This window comes from Lactuca virosa, chromosome 1 (assembly GCF_052849685.1).
Source record: "Lactuca virosa cultivar CGN04683 chromosome 1, Lactuca_virosa_CGN04683_v6, whole genome shotgun sequence".
Taxonomy (NCBI): domain Eukaryota; kingdom Viridiplantae; phylum Streptophyta; class Magnoliopsida; order Asterales; family Asteraceae; genus Lactuca; species Lactuca virosa.
Window position 1 is genome coordinate 19,112,375 of NC_136426.1, and position 23,736 is coordinate 19,136,110.

The 23,736-nt window shown below is 32.0% G+C and overlaps 2 protein-coding genes across 6 annotated transcripts; both read right to left on the bottom strand.

The window, feature by feature from the left end:
- Window positions 1–297: 297 nt before the first annotated feature.
- LOC145133625 (putative F-box/LRR-repeat protein 9) lies at window positions 298–2,596 on the bottom strand. 3 transcript variants are annotated; one of them, XM_079068563.1, is made up of 4 exons: window positions 2,461–2,596; window positions 1,620–2,013; window positions 820–1,526; window positions 298–526 (listed from the first exon to the last, which is right to left on the bottom strand). In XM_079068563.1, the coding sequence occupies exons 2-3, from the start codon at window positions 2,006–2,008 to the stop codon at window positions 848–850; spliced, it is 1,068 nt and encodes a 355-aa protein (XP_078924689.1). In that variant the 5' UTR covers window positions 2,009–2,013; window positions 2,461–2,596; the 3' UTR covers window positions 298–526; window positions 820–847. The 3 variants fall into 3 exon arrangements, with proteins under 3 accessions (XP_078924689.1, XP_078924687.1, XP_078924696.1); XM_079068561.1 differs by having other exon boundaries at window positions 298–532; XM_079068570.1 differs by lacking the exon at window positions 298–526 and adding an exon at window positions 652–746.
- A 12,089-nt stretch (window positions 2,597–14,685) lies between these two features.
- LOC145133646 (agamous-like MADS-box protein MADS9) lies at window positions 14,686–17,183 on the bottom strand. 3 transcript variants are annotated; one of them, XM_079068596.1, is made up of 7 exons: window positions 16,652–17,183; window positions 16,410–16,446; window positions 15,841–15,902; window positions 15,635–15,734; window positions 15,514–15,543; window positions 15,385–15,429; window positions 14,686–14,993 (listed from the first exon to the last, which is right to left on the bottom strand). In XM_079068596.1, exons 1-7 carry the CDS (start codon window positions 16,837–16,839, stop codon window positions 14,955–14,957), a joined length of 501 nt encoding a protein of 166 aa, XP_078924722.1. In that variant the 5' UTR covers window positions 16,840–17,183; the 3' UTR covers window positions 14,686–14,954. The 3 variants fall into 3 exon arrangements, with proteins under 3 accessions (XP_078924722.1, XP_078924707.1, XP_078924715.1); XM_079068581.1 differs by having other exon boundaries at window positions 16,410–16,476; window positions 16,652–17,174; XM_079068589.1 differs by lacking the exon at window positions 14,686–14,993 and adding an exon at window positions 15,090–15,245 and having other exon boundaries at window positions 16,410–16,476; window positions 16,652–17,178.
- Window positions 17,184–23,736: the final 6,553 nt, after the last annotated feature.

The window sequence follows — 23,736 nt, forward strand, 5'->3', positions numbered from 1 at the left end:
TTCCCGGCCCAACCAGCCGGTTCAAACCGGTTTTTAAAACATTGCTTTTGTGCTTAATGTTAATCGCTTGCCGTTCAACAAAAAAAAAACAAAACAAACAGAAGAGCAGTTATTTTTTCCAATTTGATGAACCAAGACTAAATAAATAGGGTCCCTTTAGACTAAACCAGAAAAATTTACTGGTTTTCCGTTCATTTTTTTACTTTGGTTATTTTAAGACAATAGAAGCGGTGCCGAGTTCACCAGCTAAGATTTACCATGCCAAGGAAGAAGAAAGGGAGTGGTGCACAACGGCAATGGGAGAAGAAAATAAAAACACCGATTAACAATACCCAAGCAATGGAGGTCAACCAATGGTACACATTGAAATGAAATAATTAAGATGAGATACCATATTAATCAACAAACCAACATAAATTCTTTAGTCTTCACCTAAGTTTTAGCCAAAAGAAAAAAAAATGGAAATGATGAACGCTTATTTGGAGGTGTATAAACAGAGCCTAAACGTCATTCCCAAAGGCAACAGCTACACCTTAAAAAAAACATCAACCACAATTAGTAAAGACATTTCCATGGTCACACCCATACACTATTTAAACAAAATTAAAATTTTTTTTTTTTTTTTGAGATAATAGTTGTGCCTTAGAGAAATTGAAGAATAAATACAAACAATAAATTTATAATAAAAAGTTGAGGCGTAGTGTGGAAAACATCTTTCGCTGACTTTGTCTATTAAATCATTCTTTCTGCATGGAGAAAAAAAAATAAACCTATTACCTATATAGAAATATATATAGATTACAATTCCATTAAACTCACCTTTATGTCAAAGAGATTTTCCAAACAGTCATAAAAGTAGCAACTCCAAGTCCTCAATGTCATTCAAATCATCATCATCAGCATAGACTCCAAAAGCATGATGAACTGTGAAATCATCGGAATCATCATAGACTTCGCAATGATAACAGACTTCAGAATCATCATAATCAGAGTCATCATAGTCAGAGCCTCTAGGCTCAGTACTAAAGTTCACACCATTTTTATAAATATAAGGACATCCTTCAACACTATCATTGGGCAATTTCAAACATTTAATCTTTTCTGATAATTTTTTCCCAAATTCTCCCTCAAGATTAACGTACAAGCATTGACGCAAGTCAAGTGATTCAAGATGACAACAACCATCCAAAATCACTTTCAACTCATAATTCGAGATGTTCATTCCAATAAGTTCAAGGTGCCTTAACTCATGTAAGTTCTCTCCAATATATATGGGTATCTCATTGAGAATGTTTAACCCCTCATCACCATCATACCCATACCAATACCTATCTGCTTCTTGATTTATTTTCAGTGTTCTTAGCATAGGGCAACAACGCCCTGCAGTTGCAATAGATTCTTCTGAGATATTAGTTGCGTGGAGACTGAGTTCCTCTAATAATGGAAACTTCTTCAAAGCTTCGTTAAAGCTTCCATAAATTTCACCATAGCAACATGCAATTTCAAGACGTTTAAGCCGACTTGATCTGTTAAACAAAGAAAAAAAAACAATTAAAAAGCAAGATCATGTAGTGAGTGATTCATATTGGGCTGATACAAATTACACTAAGCACACATACCTATCAGCAACATACTCAAGAAGCTCATCATCTGTAAAATTCACCATGGTGATATCAACCAATTGGCCCTGGCTTCGATCCACAGCATTCTTACACATTTCCCGTAGGCGAGGTCTTGCATTTGGATCCGTGTAAATATTTTCCATATAAATGACCCTCCACATGGCAGGGTCCTTGCAGATATTACGCCAAGTAGTGCAAACTTTCTGGGCATTCTCAAGAATGTCATGAACACCAACTCTGTATAGAATATTAGCCATTACATCAGATGGGATCTCCAGCCAATTCCTTTTCTGTTCCTTCACACGCCATTGTTGCTTTGGTTTTGGAACGAACTTGAAATTCTTGGGTTTTCCTCGATTTGATTTTGATTTTGATGTAGATGGCATCGTAACTTTAACATGTATAAAGCAAAGTTAAATTATACAAAGGCATTTGCATATGCTTTTATATGAAAATTGCATTAAATTTATCAACGTATTTTCAAAGAATAACATATAATGTAACGGATCGATCAAATGAATATATATGCTTTTTAATACATGAAGAACAGACTCCCTACTGCATCCCGCAGGCAACAATGTCGCAATTCAATTTGCAAAGATATATTGCAGAGCATTGTGCACATTAGTTATGAGCAGTTGCAAAGTGGATTTTTAATGTAAATTAACAAACAATGGATACAACCAATATGAAATCAAGTGTGATTATACGAAGATTCTATAAACATAACGAAAAATCTAAAAACCCTAGAACTACTGAACTTTAAAAAAAAAAAAACGAAATCATAGATTAAAATTTCAAAGTAATATAAGAAAGGTTAAGGAAAAGATAAACGCACATCAAGTGAAGGTGAAGAAGAGAATCGATCGCTGTTTTCTGATAACTGTTGCGGCTTCCTATAAAACGGTCACTCCGTTCGGTGGCGAAGAAATTGTTGGAACGAGTGTTTTTTGTTGATGGAAGTTGTAACAGTTTATCGGTTTGAATTGACGTTTATTTCTAGTTTTCTACTCATAGACAAAGATGGCCAAGGCCCGGCCTGGCCCATGCTTCAAAGCCCAAAAAGTACACATTCCTCAAGAGGAGTTTTTATGGATGATAATGTTCTTTCCAGTATTTTTTTTCATTTTTCTTTATTTTTCAGTTTTTTTTTTCTAATTTTAAATATCTTATTTTTCTCTAATTTCTCTTTTATTCCATTTTTTTACCGTTTTTTTATATATATTTTTAAATGATAGCTTTTATTTTAGTTTTTTTTAATCTTTTTTTACTGTTTTATCCTTTTTTTTTCTATTTTTTTTTAAATATCGTTTTTCTTATACTATCTTTTGACCATCAAATTTTAGCCATCACAAATTAAAACTACAATATATTTTAAGTTGCAAAAACTCCAACATTCACATATAATGTTTTTAAGGTAATAAAATAAAATAAAATAAAAAACTCAACATTGTTTGTTACAAAAAAAAAAAAAAAAAAACACCACAAAAAAACTCCAAAATTGTTTATTACAAAAATAAAAACATCACAATTAGCTTGAACTTTAACCGGTAACAAATCATTACCTGTAAAAAAAGAAAAAAAATAAGAGAATAATCACAACAAATACCATAAAAATATATTTTTTCTAAACTACCTTGGCATAGATGGACATCGTTTTCGATTATGCATCGGTTGCCTACAAATTCCACAAAGATTGGTATTTCTTCCTTCTTTAATATCCATACCATTTTTTAGTCTTGTTGAACGATGACGACATTTTTTATTTTGTAATAGTTCTAAACTTTGAATTAATTCATTAAATGGTGATTGTGGCTAATACACTTCATGAGGAAGCGGGGAGAACTCAGATGCCCAAGTAGCACAATAGTATTCAATCGAGTAACATTTATCAACATATTGCTAACTATTCAAAGAGAGTCTGACACATGTACTCAAGACATGAGAACAATGATATTTAAATGCCTTCCATTTACCACATGTGCAAGTTTTTTGTTCCAAATTAACTACTTGCACATTTCGACCTCTTTGAGTTATCAACTCAGATATACCTTTTTCTTGGTTAAAAGATCTTAAGGAATGTGCACTTGCTTTTGCCATCAAAGCTACTTGTTTTACAACAACATATGGAGTATATGCATCTCCATTAGCTTGAGAACTAGATCCTAAAGGACATCTCACCTCAAAATAATGCACCATACTATAGAATGTAAGTTTCACACAAGCTCTGACTGGTAAAAAAACGAGCACCTTTAAGTACACTGTTGAAAATCTCTGACAAATTTGTTGTGAGCAACCCATATCTCCTTCCACCATCATGTGCAAGTGTCCATCTATTAAGTGGATGACTCTCCAACCATTGTCGAGCACGTGGATTTAATTTCCCAATTTCTTCCATGATGGAGTTGAACTTTCGAATTTGATTCTGACTCCCGACACGATAAGCTAAAGCTTCCATTTCTGAATTACGAAACTTGTCATAAAAGTTGTTGATGAAATGTCGTAAACAATACCTTTAAAATAAAATAAAAATAGTGTAAGTTAATGAAACAAATTATTGAAATGTCATAAAAGAATAGTTAAGAAATATAACAATACCTATGAAAGCCACGTGGCTCTAACCATGGAGATCCATGCTCATTGATAGCCTTAAGAATTCCGCCATGACGATCAAATATTAGACATATGCCTTCACGGTCTTTCACCACATGATTCTTGACATGAGAAAGAAACCAATCCCAAGTATCATAAGATTCATGTTCTATAATAGCAAATGCAAGTGGAAAAAATTAATTATTACCATCAACTCCCATTGCAATCATCATCTTACCCTTGTATTTACCATAAAAGTGTGTGCCATCAATGCTAATCATCGGTCGAAAATAGTGAAACCCTTTGATAGAGGGAGAAAAAAAACCCAAAAAACACGCCTAAATTCAACTTCATCCACATCGGTCGATCTTGAAACACACAATTCAACTATAGTTCCTGGATTGAACTTTTGAAGTGCGCCTAGATATTTTGGTAAAGCGACATAAGACTCTTCTCAGTTTCCAAACACATGTTCAATTGCTTTTTTCTTTCCAACCCAAAGCTTTTTATATGAAGGAGTATAGCCCAATGTTTCAACTATTTCAACTCTCAAAGCCGGAATACTGATAGAAGGTTGCTCTTTTATAAGGTGTCTAGTTTCCATAGCAATCAAGCTTGCATCTAGGTTCGGATGGTCTTGAGAAAGCTTATAGTGTAAACAAGTGTGTGGACCGGTATACGTTGTGATTTCAAAATAACCACTACGTTTACGTTTACTTGCATGAAGTTTCCATTTGCAACCAGATTGTAAGTACAACTTGTATCTTAGTGTCCAAATAGTTGGGTGTGACTCAATGACCTCAAATTGTCTATGTGTCCCGATGATATGGATCTTGATTGCTCTAACAAGTTCCTCTTTATTCTTGAAAGAATCTTTTCCCAACTCTCGCGTAAAATCATTCTTACTCATTGATTGTGTCACAATCCAATTGTCATCACTAGTCAAATTTGTTCCTTCCATATCAGTACAAGTTGAAGGTACTTCAACATTATTGTCAAAAGATGCTTCTTCATCATCATTATCTCCAATTCCATCTTCCAATATTTCATTTAACTCAACTTCATTGTCTATATTTATCAAATCAGTCACAACAACAGCTTGAGAGATTATAGAAAAATTCTCATTGTCAATCATGTCTATTATAGAATTCATCTACAAAACAAACAAAAACAAGCACAAATTGATCAAAAAATGATCATACGAATTTATGCTAACAAGAAAAAAGAAACATAATGACATGTTTGCAATCAATTCCATCTACAAAAATATTAAAAAAAAACAAGTTGTGATAAACCCATCTACAAAAAAAATAATAAACAAAAACGAAAATTGATCAACAATTCGTCCTAACGAGAAACAGAATAGAGAAGAAAAAGTAAACAGAAAACTGAAGAATCGGAATCGAGAAACAACAATTCGATAATAGAGAAGCAAAAAAATTAAACAGAAAACGAGCGGGAAGAATCAAAATCGATAACAGCTTTGCATACCTTGAATGGAGCGAAGGGTGGAGGATGTTGCAGGTGGTCGACGACGGATGGAGGAGGCCGCAGGTGGCCGGCGATGGTGGACGTGCGACAACGACTGAACGATTGGTGGAGCCCTAGTTTGCGTTTACGATTTTTCTTTTCTTTTCTGTTCGAGCCTCGTTCCAACCTTCCAGGTAACCAAAACAAACGTGTTTTTTTAAACAATAATATTAGTTTTCAAATTAAAGTAATACCATTTTGGAAAATATTTTTGAAAGAACACTAAAATGGTAAATATTTTTTCCAATCACTCTATTATGGTTAAAAACTCTCCTCAAGAGTAAAGGTGTCCATTAGGCTATACAGTGTGGACCGGTAATTACCGATGGTGTGCGTATGTGGAAAGGATTACTGGCGGTGAACACCGCATCGCACCCTCATTTCTACTGGTGGTAAATTACTGCTGGTGGGTTTCCACCACCGACAAATGTGATCGTTGGAGCTTTTATGACCGTTTTGTTTGTGATCGTTGACTGTTGACTGCCAATTTATAGATTTTTTTCCTTACCACTATCGATCATTTTTAGAACACATCTTCTTTGAATGTAGCGTGACACTTATAGTGGACTATTAGCAAAAAGAATTGTCCATAAATTTATTTTGATGCTACATATCGACGAATTTTCCACCGATCTCCCACAAATAGTAAAAGCCTAATTTTCAACACATGTGTGATGGATTAGCAACATAAAGTAGTTAGAGGATTTCTATCATATGAGTGGCAAATTTGAATAGATAAATTAAATATCCTCCTACTTTTTGTTCTTACATATCATCTTACCCAATTAAATGGTGACATGTTTAAAATTTAATGCTCATTTAATGAAATTTAATGATATTTTAGGATACTAATATGACACATGTCATCATTTAAATGAGTAGGAGGATTGGTAGGAAGAAAAGATAGGAGGATATTTAATTTCTCATTTGAATAAGATTAAATTACAGTTTTGGTCTCTATGGTTTGGTCATATTCGCACTTTCTGTCTAAATTTCAAAAATTTGATAAGATGCATCCCTATGATTTAAAAAAATTGCATTGCACATATTCACTCCCTTTAAAAAGCCCATTTTACTCTTACTTTTATATTTTTGTTTTTCTTATATATATAAAGTAGGTTCATGCAAAAACATAAATACTTTGCGAAAATGCAAAAACAGATTTTATCTTATAAAATTTAAACACATGTATTTTAGAAATTAAATTTATTAACAATAAATTAAAGATAATAAGTTTACATGAGAGGGTGTTATGATATTATAGATGTAAATGTGGTTTTTAAAAACCGTTTCTTTTTTTTCCACGTCCTTAACCACTTTAAAATTCAAGTTTTCATAATAAAAAAAGTGAAAAACATGTTTTGCTAATATGAAACAATTTCTCATTTATCATCGATTATCATCATGTAGTTCAAAATTTGGATGAATTCTTGTCCAAAATATAAGGTTAAGGTGACACAATCTCATAGGTTTTCCTTGTTTTCGCGTTTTCGCAAATTATTTGCATTTTCGCATTAGCCCTCCTATATATATATATATATATATATATATATATATATATATATATATATATATATATATATATATATATATATATATATATAGAAGTAAGTTCAAATAAAAACAGTAAATAGTATGAGAACGTAAAAACACTATGTTTATGTTATTATTCTGTAATGAATTTTGTATATGTGCATTATTGAAGTAATTCTAATATAAATATTAACTTTCGATTAATCATATATTCATTACAATGTTATTATTCTATTATAAACTTATGTATGTGCATTTTTGTAGTAAATTCTAATTTTAATTTTAACCTTTGACTATTCATTTATTCTTTGCTGAATAATGACATAAAGTTGTCGATACAAAATTCATTGCAGAATAATAACATAAAAAAGTGTTTTTATGTTCTCACACTATTTACTGTTTTTATTTGAACTGTCCCCTATATATATATATATATATATATATATATATATATATATATATATATATATAATTGTTTAATTTTTTAATGTTTTGCCGCTTACATTTTATTTTATTTATTTATATTTTTTATGAAATTTTATTCAAATATATATTTTTAATGTTTTTTATATTTTGTTAGTTTATTTTTTTTTTGATGTTTTATTTAATAATTTTTTTATTTTTTTTGATGTTTTGTTTGAATACATTTTTTAATGTTTTTTTTGATCTTTTGTTTTTTTAAATTTTTGTAAAGCTTTTTGTAAATATTTTTTTTATAAAAAATATAAGAAAAAGACAGTTAAATGTGAATATGATTAACATATATCAGGTATAAAATTATTTATTTTAATAGGGTTAATGTATAGACTAACCGGAATTCGAAACGAGTGTCAATGACTTCAAGTTCAATTTTTTTAGTTTCAGAAATTTTTTACATTTTGTTTCGAATAACAAATGTTAATCAGAATTCCTATATTTCAATCACATGTGTCAATATTTTCGAGTTCATTTTTTTATTTTTTGAAATTTTGTTCGTTTGCGAGCTATATGGTTTCCAATTAGCCATTATATAACTTGAAACATGTTTTCGAATTTCGGTTAGCCTATCTATTAATCATATTAGAAAAATAATTTTATACCTAATCTATGTTAATAATATTCATATTTAACGAACTCTTTTACATTTTTTTTAAAAAATATAAACAAACAAAACGTTTAAAAAAAATTAAAATGTATTTAAACAACACGTTAAAAAACTAGCTAGAAAAAATTATTAAAATAAAGTATCAAAAAAGTATAAATGAAAAAAATGAAAACAAAATTATTAAACATTATATTCGAAAAAATGTCAAATAAAATCTAAATAATAAAAAATCTAAATAAAATAAAATGTAAGCGAAAAAATATAAAAGATAAATAAACAATTATATATATATATATATATATATATATATATATATATATATATATATATATATATATATATATATATATATATAAAAGTAAAGGTAAAATGGTCTTTTTAAATGGAGTAATGATGTGTTGTGGAATTTCTTAAATCACAAGGATGTATTTTGTCAAATTTTTAAAGGTTGGACTGAAAGTATGAATCTGACCAAACCACAGGGACCAAACTATAATTTACTTTTTGAATAGTCTAAAAACTTAATGGGTAATCCATGCTAAAACTAATCTTTTTTTGGAATATAAGTGGTAAGTTGGTAACCCATGACAAATATGTGTCTATTTGGTTGATTTGAAAATTCATGGTAAACATTTTTGTATTGGATTACTGACAAATTTTCGTAACTTGATTTGAAAAAAAAAATTCGGTAAACATGTGGGAAAAGTTTACCCACGAATTTGGGCATATGGGAAGTATGTCGCTGAATTATCCACAAATCGATTTGCTGTCACTAGTAATTCCTTTTGTTGTAGTGTTCAAATGGTCGCACCTGTGTAATTCAGGTTACATACCTTCCGTCCTTAATCCCTTAGGTTGGTATGGCACAACCTTCGATTCTCATCACTCTGTGTTTTGATGTTGTCATGTGCTCGACGATATAGGCTATTTTAAGATTTCGAAACAATAAGGTGTTCAATCGCTAAATCAAATCAGCATGCCTTAATGAAATACAAGTAATGTTATTTCTTTTTATCAGTAGCCTATGTAAAAGAAAGGAGATTTATTAGTCTTTTTGGAGTCGTAATATGGTATTGGCTAGTACACTCTAATCCATACATCTAGTATCCATTGGTGGATCGTAGTATAATTGTCGTTCATAAAAAAACACATTGTTTATATAGCTACTTAATAGGCCAATTCCTCCACCCATTTTTTCCATGTATTTGGCGACTCTTTGGATTTCGTGTCAGAAACCAAATATTCTAAGGGTTCATGTTATTTTTTATAGTAAATGTCAATAATCCCTAAATATTAATGTTTTTGTAAGAGCTTATTCGGCAAATGACCAAAATATAGGGTGATTTTGAAGAAAATGACCACAAAAATGAAGATTTCAGAAAATGACCACAGGTTCCGCAGAGGGGGTTCTGCGGAACCATAAACACCTCTGCGGATCTTGGTTCTTTTCTTTTTTTTTTTTTTTTTTTTTTTGCGTTCATTTTCGTTTATTAATATAATTTTTTTAAAATACACTAATACCTTATGTGATTATTATGTAAAAAATTCTACAAAAAAAGGTTAAAAATAATGAAATGTTTTATGTAATACGTTTGCCTCTGAGGAACCGAAACACCTCGGCGGATCTTGAGTTTTTTAATTTTTAATTTTTCGTTTTTTAATTTTTTCTCTTTTTTGTTTTTGTTTATTAATATTAGTTTTTTTTAAATACACTAATACCTTATGTTTTATGTAAAAAATTTGACAAAAAAAAGGTTAAAAATAATGAACTTATGTTTAATATCAGTCCACAGAACTGTTTGGAAATCCACAAAACTGTTATCTGCGGATCAGTGTACACCTCTGCGGATCAGTGTACATTTCTGCGGATCAGTATACACCTCTGCGGATCTGTGTACACCTCAAAGTTTTCGTGGTTCGATTTGAATGAATAAAGTTTGTTTCATAGTATGTTTATTATGAAGGTTGTATATTTATGTTTTCTAAAGTATGTTTTGTAACCTATAAAAAACATGGAATATTTGTATAATTTTAATTAGGTTATTTATATGCACCGGTTTGTATTAGGTTATTTATATGTATTTGGTTTGTATTAAGTTATTTACGAAATCAGCTGAGTTTACTTCTACTTTATTCCATAGAACATAAAATACAAAACAGTAAAAATACATTAAAAACATACATCAGTAACAAACATATTACATAAAACATTTCATTATTTTTAACTTTTTTTTGTCAAATTTTTTACATAATAATCACATAAGGTAATAGTGTATTAAAAAAATTAATATTAATAAACGAAAATGAACGCAAAAAAAAAAAAATTAAAAAAATCAAAAAACAAAGATTTCGCAGAGCTGTAGAGGATCCACAGAGACTTTAATGAAGTTTATTTCAAAGTATGTTTATTATGAAGGTTGTATGTTTATGTTTTCTAAAGTATGTTTTGTAACCTACTTAAAGTATGTTTATTATTCAAAATACCGGTGTGTGTAATTTTATAAAAAAACATAAAATATTTGTATAATTTTTATTAAACACACAACTTTTATAAACGGGTAATTAAATAAGAAAAAGGAAAAACGAAAACAATTTTTTTTACATAATAATCGCATAATACCTTATGTGATTAAAAAAATATAATATTAATAAACGAAAAAAAAGAAAAAACGAAAAAAAAATGAAAAAACCAAAATCCGCAGAGGTGTTCACATTCCGCAGAGGTGTTTATGATTCCGCAGAACCCCCTCTGCGAAACATGTGGTCATTTTCTGAAATCTTCATTTTTGTGGTCATTTTCTTCAAACTCACCCTATATTTTGGTCATTTGCCGAATAATCTCTTTTTGTAATTGTTAATCAAAAGTGAAACAATAGTTTAAGAAGCTACAAATTAAGTGTGTAACATATTTTACACATAACTGTAATAACACATTTTATTTGTCATTACTCACTAGTATGATAATGGAAAAATAACTCAGACAGTAATGAATTGTTGATTTTGTTCACATTTTGTCCATTTCTTTTTTGTTGTACACTATATACTATCCAACTTGTCGAACATGTTCACATATTACCCTTGCAACATGCTACTGTTGGTAAAAGGATAATACGTGAACAATTTCAACAAGTTGGATGATATATAGACTATAGTGTACAAAAGAAAATGACTAAATGTGAACAAATAAAGAACCCCCACCACCTCCAACCACTTCTACTACCACCGCCATCTGCGCTTTCGCCACCACCACCTCCACCACCACCACTGTCTCCATCACCAGCCCCGCCTTCGCCACCACCACTGCCACCTCCACTTTTATACACCACCACCACAATGGCGGTGGTGGAGGTGGTGTTGGTGACAGAGGCGAAGGTGGTGACGGTGGCGGCGATGGAGGTGATGGTGGTGGTGGAGGTTGTGACAGTGATAGTGACAATAACAAAGGTAGAGGTGGCGGTGGCGGTTGTGGTGGGAGGTTCTTTTTTTGCTCACATTTAGTCATTTTTTTATTGTACATTATATATATCAACTAACTTGTTGAAACTGTACACATATAGAATCGACTGAATGGGTTGGGCAAGTTGGACAACGACCGAGGGCCTCGTAAAAATTTGAGGCCCAATTTTAAAACTGATTTATATATTAACTAATATATATCTAAGGATGTAAGGATATAATCAAATTAATTCTAGATTACATGTTAAAGTCGTGGGCCTTCTATATAAGCACCCATTGTTCTAATCTTAGCAATGACATTCTTTTTTTTTAATTAGGTTTGTTGCATCGTCCATTTATTCATATAAATTTTATAGTTAGGTTGTGTTTGGCACGTCACAGCTAGCTGATAAGTTACCTTATTTTTTTGAGGTTTTTTAATTTGTAATGTTTGGAAAACCACAAAGTAGTTTAAAAACTAGCTTTTTTAAAAAATCTAATTTATAATCTAATTTTTTAACAAGCTATTTAGATTAGCTTTTCATAAGTTTTTTTTAAAAAATTTCCAAATATAAACTTAACTAGTTATAAAAAATCATTTTTTCTAAATGTTTTTTATGTCATTTTATATCTTGCAGCTAACTTATCAACTAGTTTTTACTAAATGTAATTTTTTATCAGCTACTTTTTCAACTAACATGAGCTATCAATTAGTTTTTTAGTTGTCATCTAGCTTTTCAACTAATATCCCTTAGTGTTTTCCCTTTTCAAATCAAAATTCACATCTTTTGTCCTTAAACTTTCCTATTGTGTTCCATATTCTATCATGGTTTTCATTTTCTTTAGTTATGTAAAACTTTATGAAATCCACATTTACCTCCCTTCAATTTACTTTTATGGCATTTAACCCCTTCAAATTTTCAAATAAACTCTTATAATACCTTAATTTATCATAATAGTCATAGTTAAGAAATTTTAGTTATTTATAATTACATGTAACATTTAATGGAACATTTTATTCTCTTTAATACTAGTACATCTAATATGAATTTGCAACGTTACAATTCGTTTTCATTTCGGATGATTACATCATCGAAATCTATGTTTTAGTTAAATATGGATATCACTCTCCTATGTTATTTCCCTATCCGTACCTCATTTTTATTTGTAAACATAAAGACATTTGTAAATAGTACTTAAGGTTACCTACTAAAGTCATAGTTTTTTATAATATCAACTCATGTATACCCTTTTTTTATGCGACTTCTTTCCTAAAATTATTTTTATGATTTTATCTGGTTTAGTTGGATAGATATCTTAATTCATTGTTAACATGTTCGGATTCAAGTTTATCATTAGGATTTGTTTTACAAAATTTTATTTAAATTTTTTTGAATTTGTTTATATATATATATATATATATATATATATATATATATATATATATATATATATATATCACATAACAATAATAAATTTGCAGTACAAACGGTTAAAAAACTCACCTATCCGGTTCATATCTCAACAATAAATTCTTTATCAAATTTGACTTAAATTTAGTGATCAAACGAATTTCTAATAATTGAAGGGCCTCTATTTTATTTTTGTCCGGGCCCCAAATATATTTGAGCCAACCCTCTTCATATATTACCATTTTACCTATAGTAGTAGGTCCTAAGGGTAATATGTGAACAAATTCAACAAATTGGATGATATATGATGTACAAAAAAAAGACTAAATGTGAATAAATCAACAGTTCATTATCCTCCCGTCATTTTTCCTATGATAATATAATGATTATTATGTGTAAGGTATTAGATGTGTATGTCGCTAAAGGTTACTTGTAGTACTTTCTGCTCCAACAATGGAATAGTGGTCTTATCAATTGTGGCTGAGTTTGTACCAAAGAATCTTGATTCAAGTGGTAAGATGAGTGTCTATAAGACTACCGTATTCAAGATTTTTGGGTTGTGGTTGCTGGTTGATGCTTGGAGGCATTTCCTGCCAAGTAGCTTTCTAGTTATCATCCATTTTAGATGTGAAGATATTGATAAGAAATGACTTCATGGGTTCTTTCCCTATCTCCTAATGTTTGGAACATGTCTCAGTAGGCTTATAGAATAATGACATCGACCACCATTAGGGCCTTATAAGGAATGATGTTTTATGGAAGTTGTTTTTTGAAGGCAGTTATTGTCTTCAACAATTTATACATCCAACTGATAGCACGCAGGATGGTTTTCCAATTCCTTGGTACCTTGAGGAACGATAAAAAATTAAAGAGGTAATCGTTCATCTGATCAGATGGTGGTTGCACCTCCTAAACCTTGAGCGAGTCGATTCCATCGATGATTTGATCATGTTTGAGGACTCAAATAGAAGGTTGGGGGTGGAGGCGATCAAATACGAAGGTTTCATTAGCGCCTTGCTAGGAGTGCTTTTTATAAAAGTTGCGCTGTTCAAAAAAAAATGTTTCGTAAAGGCAATGGGACTGAAATAATATGCTGTAAACTAAAAACAACTTTGTTTTAGGACTAAAAAAGTTTGGGAGGAATTGACACATTGTGAGTCGTATTAATTTTCCGGCTATAAATCAAACAATGAAATGCCATTAATTGCAAAAAGACCATCAAATATACTAGATATTATCTTTTGTTGAAAACCATCTGGTTTTCCAAATTCTTGCTCCATATATAGTGTAGTTAAGAGCCCAAATTCTTGCTCCATATATAGTGTAGTTAAGAGCATCCACACAGCATAGTTAAATGAGAGAGTTGAATGGAATGGTATGTCTAATTGGCATTCAATGGATATAGAGTTAAATAGGAAAAAGGAAACATTTTAATTATTAATTATATATTCCATAGAATTCTATTGAGTTCAATGCATTGTAGGAAATTAATATAGAGTTGTATAACAAGTAAAATGAAGATGTCTCATTCTATTAAACTCTAACAAGTTTAATGCATTGTGGATGCCCTAATGATCTAAAAAATTAATCACTCAAAAAGACAAAGTCAGAATCTAATAGTCATACGAACAACAGACACCCTACTAAGTCACATTACGAAATTGGAGTTCTATAAGCAAATTATGATACATCCTCTCATGCAAGTTAGGCTGCATTGACTGAACCCGAAAGGAGAATGGCTCTTGATCAGCTTGATAATCTTCCATGGGCCATCTCACCTTGTTGCTGCATGTTTATGTATCACAAATATCAGCCTGACAGTTAGATATGATATATATAATTGTATGCTTTAATCTAACCCTTAACTTGTGTAACATCCAACAAATTATTAGAAATATGCCAATCGTTTTATCTCCTTTTGCATTTCATCCATCCAATTGAACTTATATAATTTCCATTATTCCATGAAATTAGATCTCCTTTTGCATCATTTTTATCCTATGAAAAAAGGCATCTTCTTTATCTAACCATTTTAACCTGAAAATTACTAAGTAGTTATACTGAATGACGAGATTATATATCTTGTAGACTGAAACAAATACTGAGTTTTACCATCTACTGTATATAACTTCTAGGCGAGAATGATAGATTTGTTAGACGTATGAAGAAAACTTACCACCAAATACATGAGATGCTTATTCTCCTCCTCCAGAACTAGTTCCTATTTCAAAAACACTTACACAAGTTTAGCATGCTCACAATTAATTAAATATTGGTGAACAAAAAGAAGATCTAGGAAATATACATGCTTCCTCATGATTTTTGGGATTTCATCCTGTTCAAAATTACAAGAAATGTGATCAGAATTTCAGATATACTTAATTTCTTAAAACACCAATATATGTATCTATTGAATATTTGCTTGCCTTTTTCTCACGAATGCTTGTGAGTCCATTTTCAAGTGCATCTTCATACGCAATTAGTTCTTCATAGTTCAAAGATGATATGTCTTCCCCTCCCAAGTGCCTAAAATAAAATATATACTATCTCATACACATCACCAACAAAACATGAGAGAGAGAGAGAGAGAGAGAGAGAGAGAGAGAGAGAGAGAGAGAGAGAGAGAGGTTACCTAAGCTCAATTTGCATGTTCTCGTTCTCTTTCTTCATTCTATCAATTTCACTTTGCAGATTCTGATGGGAGGGAGTAGGGAGTTCCAACATAATCAAGAGAAAATATCAATTAGTCATCACAACGAAATAAATTAGGAAGGCACATGTACATGTCTAGCGTCTACTTAGTGTTTTTTATAAAATTCCTACTGATAAAAAAAAAAAAAAAAAAAAAAAAAAAAACTATTCATAAACCGTACGCCTCAGATGTGAATAATGTGTTTTCCTTCGAATATATTTCTACCCAAGCATAAAATTAGCACTCCATTACTAGGTTTGTGCAAGACAAGTGTAGAGAGAGAAAACCAGTTTCTACCAGATCTGGTGATGGATGTAACATCTCATATAGTATTAGTGAGTCAAAGTGCTGGATCCTATCCTATATGTAGATCTGGTCATAGAATTCGTATATCCAGTTACTTGACATAATTTTAGCAAAGAAAGATCTTCAAATAAACAGATATTTCAAGAAAAATTAATGTAGAGAGAGAGAGAGAGAGAGAGAGAGAGAGAGAGAGAGATACATACCTCATGTTTAGCATCCCACAACTTGTTTCCAGAAAGCCTTTGATATCGATCCAGCATGTCAATCAAGCTTCCATTTTATTATATTACACAAAATGAAGAATTAAAAATAATAATTTAATATCAACCCACGACAAGAAATCTGATAGAAATCAAGTTACAGTAGAAAACCAGGTACAAGTCAAAAGAAAGAAAACCCTAAATAGAAGAGGAAAAAAAGATGTTCAAGTTCAGGAGGCACATACTCGGTTTTGGGGCTACAGTACTCATGCATCTTGCCAGAAGAGCCATAGATAACAAGAGAGACATTAGCATCACAAAGAACAGTGATTTCTTTTGCTTTCTTGATGATTCCATTCTTTCTCTTTGAGTAGGTGACTTGCCTGTTACTTGAGTTCTCTATCCTCTTGATCTCTGTCTTTCCTCTACCCATTCTCTCTCAAACTGCTTTCCGATAAGAATGGAAAGATTTTATGAAGTATAATTGAGAGAGAGAGAGAGAGAGAGAGAGAGAGAGAGAGAGAGAGAGAGAGAGAGAGAGATCTGGTAATGGCTGGAAGACAAGAGACTTTCCAAATGGTCAGCAAGAGTGTATATGTTTGTGGGTCTTTGACATGGCCAACCCAACTGCATCTTACCTCTTGTACTTATCACTTCCCTAGACTCATCATTCTATTACCCTTTGGGAAATTTACTCTTCCTCAATCCCTCTCAGAAACATCTTCAAAGTTCAATTAATTTATATAAATTGACTTTTGATTTGATGACTAACATGTCTAAGACTCAAGAAGGAAAGAGAACTAGGGATGGAGATATATGGTTTCCGCTGTTCACATTGACACTTAATGGTTTGTGAGGTGTGTATATAGTCAACGAATATAAGCGTGGCATATGTACATATATGCATACAGCCATACATTATCTTCATACCATCAAATCAAAATCAAAGTCTTGTTAAGCTTAAAAGTACATACTGACCGTCCATCTATATTCAAGATGATATGATAATGTCGCTACATTAAAAATAATTTCAACACCATTTCTAAAATGTGAAAAGAAGATCATAATTTTAAAAGCAACCATATTAGATTAATTTAAATTAACTATTGGGGTTGAAACACACTTTTATTAAGCAAAAGAAGGAGCTTACAAGCTCAATATTACATAAATAGAAAATAACCCTCTATTACAAATACTCACTCTAAGTATTTTTCTATCATTCTCTGTTTTGTGGTGTTCTACAACTGAACTTAGAGCTCTTATTTATATCTAAACAAGCCTACAATTACTACTGCTACCATTTATTGTGTTCATTATGTGAACATATGAAGTTGTCATTTTAATGTCAACAAAGGAAGCATTCGTTTGTCAACAGAAGAGGGTGGTGCAATTACTCTTGTCAGGTTTATACCTAAGTCACCCAAGTCAGGTTTACACTCACATTCTCCCCCTTAAACCGAACTTGGCTCGAGATTCGTCACGCCGATGATGTTTCACATTTCACTATGTTTCACATATGTTAAAGCCGTTGTAAAGATGTCCGCCCTTTGATCCTTCGAGTTGACATATTCCACTATAATTTGCCCATGTTCAACACATTCTCGTATGAGGTGATAACGAATGCCAATGTGTTTGTTTCGACCATGAAACACAGGATTTTTCATCAATGTGATTGCTGACTTGTTATCAACATATAAGGTGATAGGCATCCTTCAAGAGATTAGCAAGTCAAATGGCTTGGCATATTGCTGTTGTAGCTGCCATGAACTCGACTTCACATGTGGACAAAGCAACAGTCTTTTGCTTTTGGGATTGCCAAGTTATCACATTCCTTCCTAGATAGAAAATCATTCCACTTGTGCTCTTGCTATCAACAGGGTCACCACCAAGATCATATATGAATGTTATATGAATTTTATGATCATATATGAATATATATTAATATACACGTGCTTTTTCTCATGTTATGTTCACTCCTAAATATATGTTCATAGATGAATATGTATGAATATAAATCATTGAAACTAAGAATAAAAAATTCCAAATAAGTACATTCCACCACAACTTGAATATACCTAATCCATTATGCAACAAAAATTCATCAATATCCCTCGTGAACAATAAAAATTCTACATAGAAATTCTACACAAAAGAATCCATCCAACCCAAATCACAATACCAAAAAAATCTTAATTCTTAATTCTGTCACTGTATGAGTCGTCTTTAGCTTTCCTCTTGTTTTTAATTTGAAATATCATTTCTTCATGACTTTGTTTTCCTATCTATAACATTAAAATAAAGAAATCATTATGATACGAAAACTAAGAAACATAAAAAAAAAAAAACAAGAACAATTGGTATATTACTGAACATGACTGGGCAGATTGATGATTGTTCATAAATGGACATATTATTCAATATTCAATACATATTCACTTGTGAACATATGTTCATGGATGAATATATATATATATATATATATATATATATATATATATATATATATATATAGGGCTAGGTTTATGTGTTTGTTATATTTATTGTGTGATAGAATACACCAATAGAAATTTAGTAAAATTAAATAATTATTTAATTAAATAAAGATAGATATTAAATGATATCCATAATTATAATTTCTTTTTGTGGAAACTAATTAAATTCGTCATTAATGTCAGCAATAACATTCTTTCAAAATGAATTCGCATCTAGGTTTTCATGTATGGTTTCGTGTTTGTTTATGGACTCACCCACTTAAAATACAACAAAGTTGCATGGAATATGAAGAACGAGAGTGTATTCTACTAAAATACACTCTAATTCTTCTAGAACAAACTCTCATTATACTAGAATACACTCTCGTTCTCCATGTTCTAGGCAACTTTGTTGTATTTTGAGTAGGTGAGTCATGAAACAAAATACGAACTCATACATGAAAAACTTGATGCGTATTCATTCTGAAATAATATTATTGCTGATATTAATGACGAATTTAATTAGTTTTCATAAAAAAAAGAATTATAATTATAGATATCATTTAATATACATATAATTATGGAAATCATTTAATATCTATCTTTATTTGATTAAATAATAATTTAATTTTTACTAAATTATTATTGGTGCATTCTAGCACACAATAGATATGAGAAACATTTGAACCTAGCTCTCTCTCTCTCTCTCTCTCTCTCTTTCTATATATATATATATATATATATATATATATATATATATATATATATATATATATATATATATATATATATATATATATATAGAGAGAGAGAGAGAGAGAGAGAGAGAGAAAGAAAGAGAAAGAATAATTTATGTTAATTAAAATAACCAATCTTTCAGTTTAAATCTCAGTTGAGAGTAAAACCTATTCTTCAAATCATAAGTGGATTAAAAGAACCAAGTTTTCACGTGAGTTTCTTTATGATAACAAGGTGAATTGTTTTATTCTTCATGTTTTGGTTGGGTTTTATAGGCTATAAAAATCTTATTTTGAAAAACTTAAACCCTAAGTTCACATGCAATCTAAAAGATCTATGTTCTCATTACGATTTGCAATCAACTATTGAATATCAAGAACCCTTAAAGCACACTTCTATTTTCGAAATTAAGAAAGGGTTTATAGAAATTACATACCTTTTGCTTATTATAGCAAATAAAAAAAGTATTCCTTTTTTATTTTGGTCTTTAGAAAGCAAGCACTAGAACTTGTGCCTCTAATTGTAACACCTCAAAAATCATGACCAAAAATTTTGATTTTAATTATGTGGTTTATAAATCAGTTTACTGAAAAACGTCATCGATATCATAGCAACCCATAATCCATAAGTCAAATGTCATAAAAGATGTCGTGGAATAATAATAATGTCAGAGTACAATCCCATGGATCTCAAAATGCGGAAATCATATGTGTGTGTGTGATGCGCTGCTACCGTGACGGCTCCTTCCCCTTCGATGAAGAGGTACATGAAAACAAAACTAAAAACTGTAAGCGCTAAGCATAGTGAGTTCCCCCATCATACTACATACCATACCAAGGTTGTAGAACTCGCTACCCGGTACCTGCTCGGCCGACTGGGGAGTAGCGAGTACTCGGGAGTACTCGGGGAGTACTCAGATTCGGTAATTCATGTAGAAATATTTTTAGGAAAATTATATATGTCAAAATCATAAGTTAAAATCATAATTTGATTGAAATATATAACAAAATTAGATACATGTGAATACATAAAAACTGAAATACACACAAATGTCTCACTTCATAAATAATTACTGAAAATTTAAGATATATATGTAGTAATAATCACATGTGTGTGTTAAATAATAAATCATTAAGTGTATTATACATATTAATATTGAAATTCTTGATTTTGTTCTCTTTTTATGACAATTTTGACCCATTTTGATCGAGTTGGCCGAGCTTGACCGAGTAAGACCGAGTAATACCGAGTAGGCCCGAGTTAGAGAGATTTTGACTGATTTTGACCGATTTTTGACCGAGTTTGACTTAATCCGAGTTTTTTTGCCGAGTTCACATTACTCGCCTCAGTGGAGGGCCGATTCCAAGTAATCGGCCGATTACTCGGCCGAGTAGGCCGAGTTTTGCAACACTGTACCATACATACACTTACTGTCAGGCATATCTGGGTGCCCGACCTACCCTGCTGAGCATACCGGGGTGCTCAACCTACCCCTGTTAGGCATACCGGGGTGCCCAACCTACCCCCTCGGTCCTGGCGACCGGTGACCGGGGACTATTTCATCCCTACTACTACTACCACATAATATCATATCACATATATCATAATCTGTCTAACATAGTTGGGTACTAAACTACCCTTTCGACCCTATCGACCGATAACCGGGGGCTATTCCCCTACTACCACTATCACATAACATCATATCATGCTAGCACATAAAACATATTAGATAGTGGCTAACCAGTCAATTATCACAAAGACAATTATCTAACAAACAATTTCCTACTAGTGGGTCGGCATTGTGGCCTTAGACCCACTTATACTGGAAGGTAACTCACCTCAGTGTCGTGAAGTCTTTTAGTCCTCGATGTCGGAATCAACTCCTCTCAACTCCTACACATAACAACCTTCCTTAATTTACCATTACATACTCTTAGCCCTTACAAGGGTTACTCAGGTCAAAGCCACAGTCAAGGTCAACTCCTTGGTCAAAGTCAACTCTGGGTCAAAGTCAACATCTGGTTGACTCAACTCGCCGAGTTGACCCAATAACTCGCTGAGTCCCTTAATCCTTAAAACGCTAAAACCTCGACCCTACTCGCCGAGTCCTGCACGAACTCGCCGCGTTCTCCTTCAAACAAATTCGTGACTTTCTACAACTGACTCGTCGAGTTCATCCTTGAACTCGTCGAGTCCTTTTTCATGCAAGAAGACACGTCTAGTCCCAGACTCGCCGAGTTCCTTATGAACTCGTCGAGTTCTTCTTCATATAGTTGGGACATAGTCTTGAACTCGTCGAGTTCTGCTTTTGAACTCGTCGAGTTCTATGATCTCCAGGTCCACAATGAGCCCAAATGGCTGAGTGTTCTTCTAACTCAACACATTGTCCATTATCCGAAGAGGTTTGGGGGAAACTGCGACCCGACTCGCCGAGTCGTATGAGCGACTCGCCGAGTCCCTCCATGTCCAAGACTATTCTGTCGATTTCAGTTGGTCTTAATGCATCCAAAACATAGATCTGACCTCCTAGGGTCCATATTACACGTAAAGTTACAAACTTTACGTCCATGCATGGGTCTTCAAGCCCAAAAGGTCCAAAAATGAAGTCTACAAGATGCATGGGGCTCTTATGGCAATAAAGTTGGCACCTTTATGCCATAGGAACCCTCAATGGTTCCAGATCTGAAGTCATACCCCCTTAGAACCACAAAATCCCGAATATGGCCCTACTAAAGCTTAGAAAAGGTAGAAACTTGCCCTAACTAGAGATCTAAGAGATAAATGGTCAAGGTTGGAGCTTTTTACCTTGAATGAGCTGGAAATGAAGCAAAACCTCTGGATCTACTTGCTTCTTCTGGAACCCCCAAGCTTCCACTTCTTTCCTCAAGCTTCAAAAAACCAAAAACACACAAAAATGGCTCAAGGACACTCCAAATGCTTTAGGGTTTCGAGTTAGGGCTTTTCTGGACTGTGAGAGGCGATGGAGGCTGAAATGGGACAAGTTAAGGCGTTTAAATAGGGTGCAAACCCTAAATATTAGGGCTTTATCCAGGTAGTCCTACTCGTCGAGTCGGGCTCCCGACTCGTCGAGTAGGTTACTTAAAACCCGCGTCCAGAATCCAGTCTACTCGATGAGTTGGGCCTCCAACTCGTCGAGTCCCAGTCTAAAACATATAATTTTCTTAAATTTAAAAATACGTACCGGGAACCGGACGTTACACTAATGGCTCACTCTTAAACCCTAGCAATTGGAGGCTTAAGAGGAGAGAGGAGATGGAAGGAATTTTCGTCTCTAAGCTCTTAGAGAAGGGATGACCGATAATAAGAATCCCTATAAGGGTTTAAATAGGTGATTAGGAAAGCTAGGATAAGACAGGTTTCCTTGAATAACTCTTATCTCTTTTCTTGCTCCCTAAGGATTATTTGGCTTCCTTATTTCCCAAGAAAAGCTCCTTAAATCTCCTCTAAAAACCATCCCCTCTATGAGAGGTTCTAGAATTGGTCAATTTTTAACTTTTGAACATTGTCACATTTAGCCATTGTACTTTTAATTAATCCAATTAACCCAAAATTAATTCCAATTTATTTCTGATTAATTTTTAATTAAATAATACTATTTATAATTAATATATTATTATCATAATATATTAATAAACCATTTATTTTAATTTATAATTAATTTATTAATCACATAATAAATTGATAAATCAGTCTCTCTCTCTCTCTCTCTCTCTCTCTCTCTCCTCAAAAAAAAAACATTCCACTCAATTACTAGGTTTGAGGGAAACCCAAAAGGACTTTGCTAATATTTCAATATTATACTAATTTACTTATTGGCTTAGATACCTAATCCAAAAGTCTCCCACGTGGATAAGTCTAAAACTAAATTACAGGTTTAACTTCTAAATCAAACAGAAAATGGTGCTTTCCAAAGCATCTGTCGAACTCTGATCCGCTTAGATATTTTCCTTAGATAAGTGATCAAATATTCCTCCATTCTTCAAGATATCGTATTGATATGAGACATGGATTAGAATCAATCTCATTGTCCAAAAATTATGTTTCCTGATTTCTTGATTTGTGATGACGTCATAAGACTTCTAATTGAACATAACAATTTA

Excerpts from the sequence above, each read along its gene's own strand:
- LOC145133625 (XM_079068563.1), bottom strand. The coding sequence starts at position 2,008 with ATGCCATCTACATCAAAATCAAAATCAAATCGAGGAAAACCCAAGAAT. Across the intron at positions 1,527-1,619 it reads CTTGAGTATGTTGCTGATAG|ATCAAGTCGGCTTAAACGTC; the intron begins GTATGTGTGCTT and ends TTTGTTTAACAG.
- LOC145133646 (XM_079068581.1), bottom strand. The coding sequence starts at position 16,839 with ATGGGTAGAGGAAAGACAGAGATCAAGAGGATAGAGAACTCAAGTAAC. Across the intron at positions 15,903-16,409 it reads TGTGGGATGCTAAACATGAG|AATCTGCAAAGTGAAATTGA; the intron begins GTATGTATCTCT and ends CCCTCCCATCAG. Across the intron at positions 15,430-15,513 it reads CAAAAATCATGAGGAAGCAT|GAACTAGTTCTGGAGGAGGA; the intron begins GTATATTTCCTA and ends TTTTTGAAATAG.